The sequence below is a fragment of the Pistacia vera genome, unplaced genomic scaffold, assembly GCF_008641045.1.
Source record: "Pistacia vera cultivar Batoury unplaced genomic scaffold, PisVer_v2 Contig1280, whole genome shotgun sequence".
In the NCBI taxonomy this organism is placed as follows: domain Eukaryota; kingdom Viridiplantae; phylum Streptophyta; class Magnoliopsida; order Sapindales; family Anacardiaceae; genus Pistacia; species Pistacia vera.
Window position 1 is genome coordinate 263480 of NW_022195336.1, and position 1729 is coordinate 265208.

The following is a 1729-nucleotide window of genomic DNA, read 5'->3' on the forward strand; positions in this document are numbered from 1 at the left end:
AAAGTCATAGTGAGAGCTACTAGTACAACATGAGACGCATGCCAACTAAATTATTTATCATGAACGTCCCATTGTTGATTATTCTCACGTTCAGTTCTGTGGCTGCACCAGGGGGCGAATGATGATTTTGTCAACAACAATCCCTTTCTTCCACTGCGAACCGTGCTCATACATAGAGATTTCCATGTCCCCAGTCATACCGCAATTAGTCGAAAACACGCCAACGGGGAATGTCTGACCATTTGTTTTCTGGCAATATACTCAAATCTTGTTTGTGTTCCATCGGAGATTGATTGGGGAGGGTGAGTTTCAAGTTCATTGGATGGTTTTGAAATCCTTCACATCCTTTCAACTTCTTTAAGACAAACGAAACTTCATAAGTATGCCTTGGAGTGAGATTTTGTCTAGGGAATTTCTTGGTCACATCAAGCCAGCAGACTTTTGCTAGTTCAGCCACCTCCACTTCAACAGGATGACTGCAAAAACAAAATTAGTTACATTAGAAGAAGGGTTCGTTTGGTACGCCTTATTTGAATAGAGTTTATAAAAATGGGTTTCATAAGCAAGTCAAATTTATGAAATAAGATAAGTATATTTTTAAAATTTTAAAACTTTGAATAAGCTCAAAAGAAGCTTATGAGAGAAGTTCACATTTGAATTATTCTCATAAGTGGGTAAAATAGTTGATTTAAAATTCAATAAACACTTTTGAAATACAATCAAACAACCTAAAAATAAAACTGCTTATGACTTTAAATAAACTCTTTTAACTATAGATAAGTCCAACTGAACACGCTTGAAATCTTCATTACCATAAAAAGTTAAGTAGAATTATATACTCTTTTGTGTCTTGCATGAAGTCCATTTCCAATAACGTTCATCGTTTCCCCCAAGCAATTGCGAGACCCCTTGCATAAATCTATAATAAAAACAGTAAAATTGAAGATGATACAAAAAACAATCTATAAGATAAATGGGACTTGCCAGTTTGTTTTGGTTCAAGAAGATTCCACCGTGGAGCTGCTCAATCAGATTGTCGGAGGACTTGTTAATCTGTGAGTCTGCCTCTTGAAGAATGGCATCGAGGTTGTGTGGGCGCTGAACTTGCGCTGAAGCCATCTCGTGATGATCACTCTTCTCTTTAATTCAAATATATCTTACTGATGATCTTCGTTACATGCAGACCTTGAATTTATAGGTTGAGATGGTCGAATAAATTACTAATAGATTTCTACGTCATTATATGAAAAATATTTATTCCTTGATAAGGCATAGCTGGATTATTCCTTCTTAAAAACAACAACATGATCATGACAGTACGTATTGAATCATGTTATTCAAACAAACAAATAAGATTCCATGCCCACCACATTTACATGGTATTACCTGAATTGTCCAATATTTCAAGGGTAACCTGCTACATTAAAAAAAAAATTGGTTCTTTCCATACTTTTTTTCGACGATCAAAACTTCACCAAATTCGCATAGATATTAATAAACTAAAAATATTATATAAATTCTTAAAATTTTTATTTTTTTGTTAAAGAAATAATAGTAAGTTCATTACAATCAAATTGTATCTGGTTTCAAAATAGAATTAGGAAACTGGAGCGTACATATATAACTGGTAAGAGCAACAACTAACATGGGCAGACCTAGTAAACAAAAAACATTCATTAATTATGCATACTTTTATGTTTTGACTAAACTGTATTTGTGGTTATATTTC

General features: G+C 33.6%; 1 protein-coding gene across 1 annotated transcript; it reads right to left on the minus strand.

Annotated features, from left to right (window-relative positions):
• Positions 1-205: 205 nt before the first annotated feature.
• LOC116121778 (protein PHLOEM PROTEIN 2-LIKE A1-like) lies at positions 206-1119 on the minus strand. Its single transcript, XM_031407724.1, has 2 exons — positions 953-1119; positions 206-476 (listed from the first exon to the last, which is right to left on the minus strand). The coding sequence occupies exons 1-2, from the start codon at positions 1117-1119 to the stop codon at positions 206-208; spliced, it is 438 nt and encodes a 145-aa protein (XP_031263584.1).
• Between the last annotated feature and the right edge of the window lie 610 nt (positions 1120-1729).

Excerpts from the sequence above, each read along its gene's own strand:
- LOC116121778 (XM_031407724.1), bottom strand. The coding sequence starts at position 1,119 with ATGGCTTCAGCGCAAGTTCAGCGCCCACACAACCTCGATGCCATTCTT. Across the intron at positions 477-952 it reads TATCTTATAGATTGTTTTTT|TCATCCTGTTGAAGTGGAGG; the intron begins GTATCATCTTCA and ends TTGTTTTTGCAG.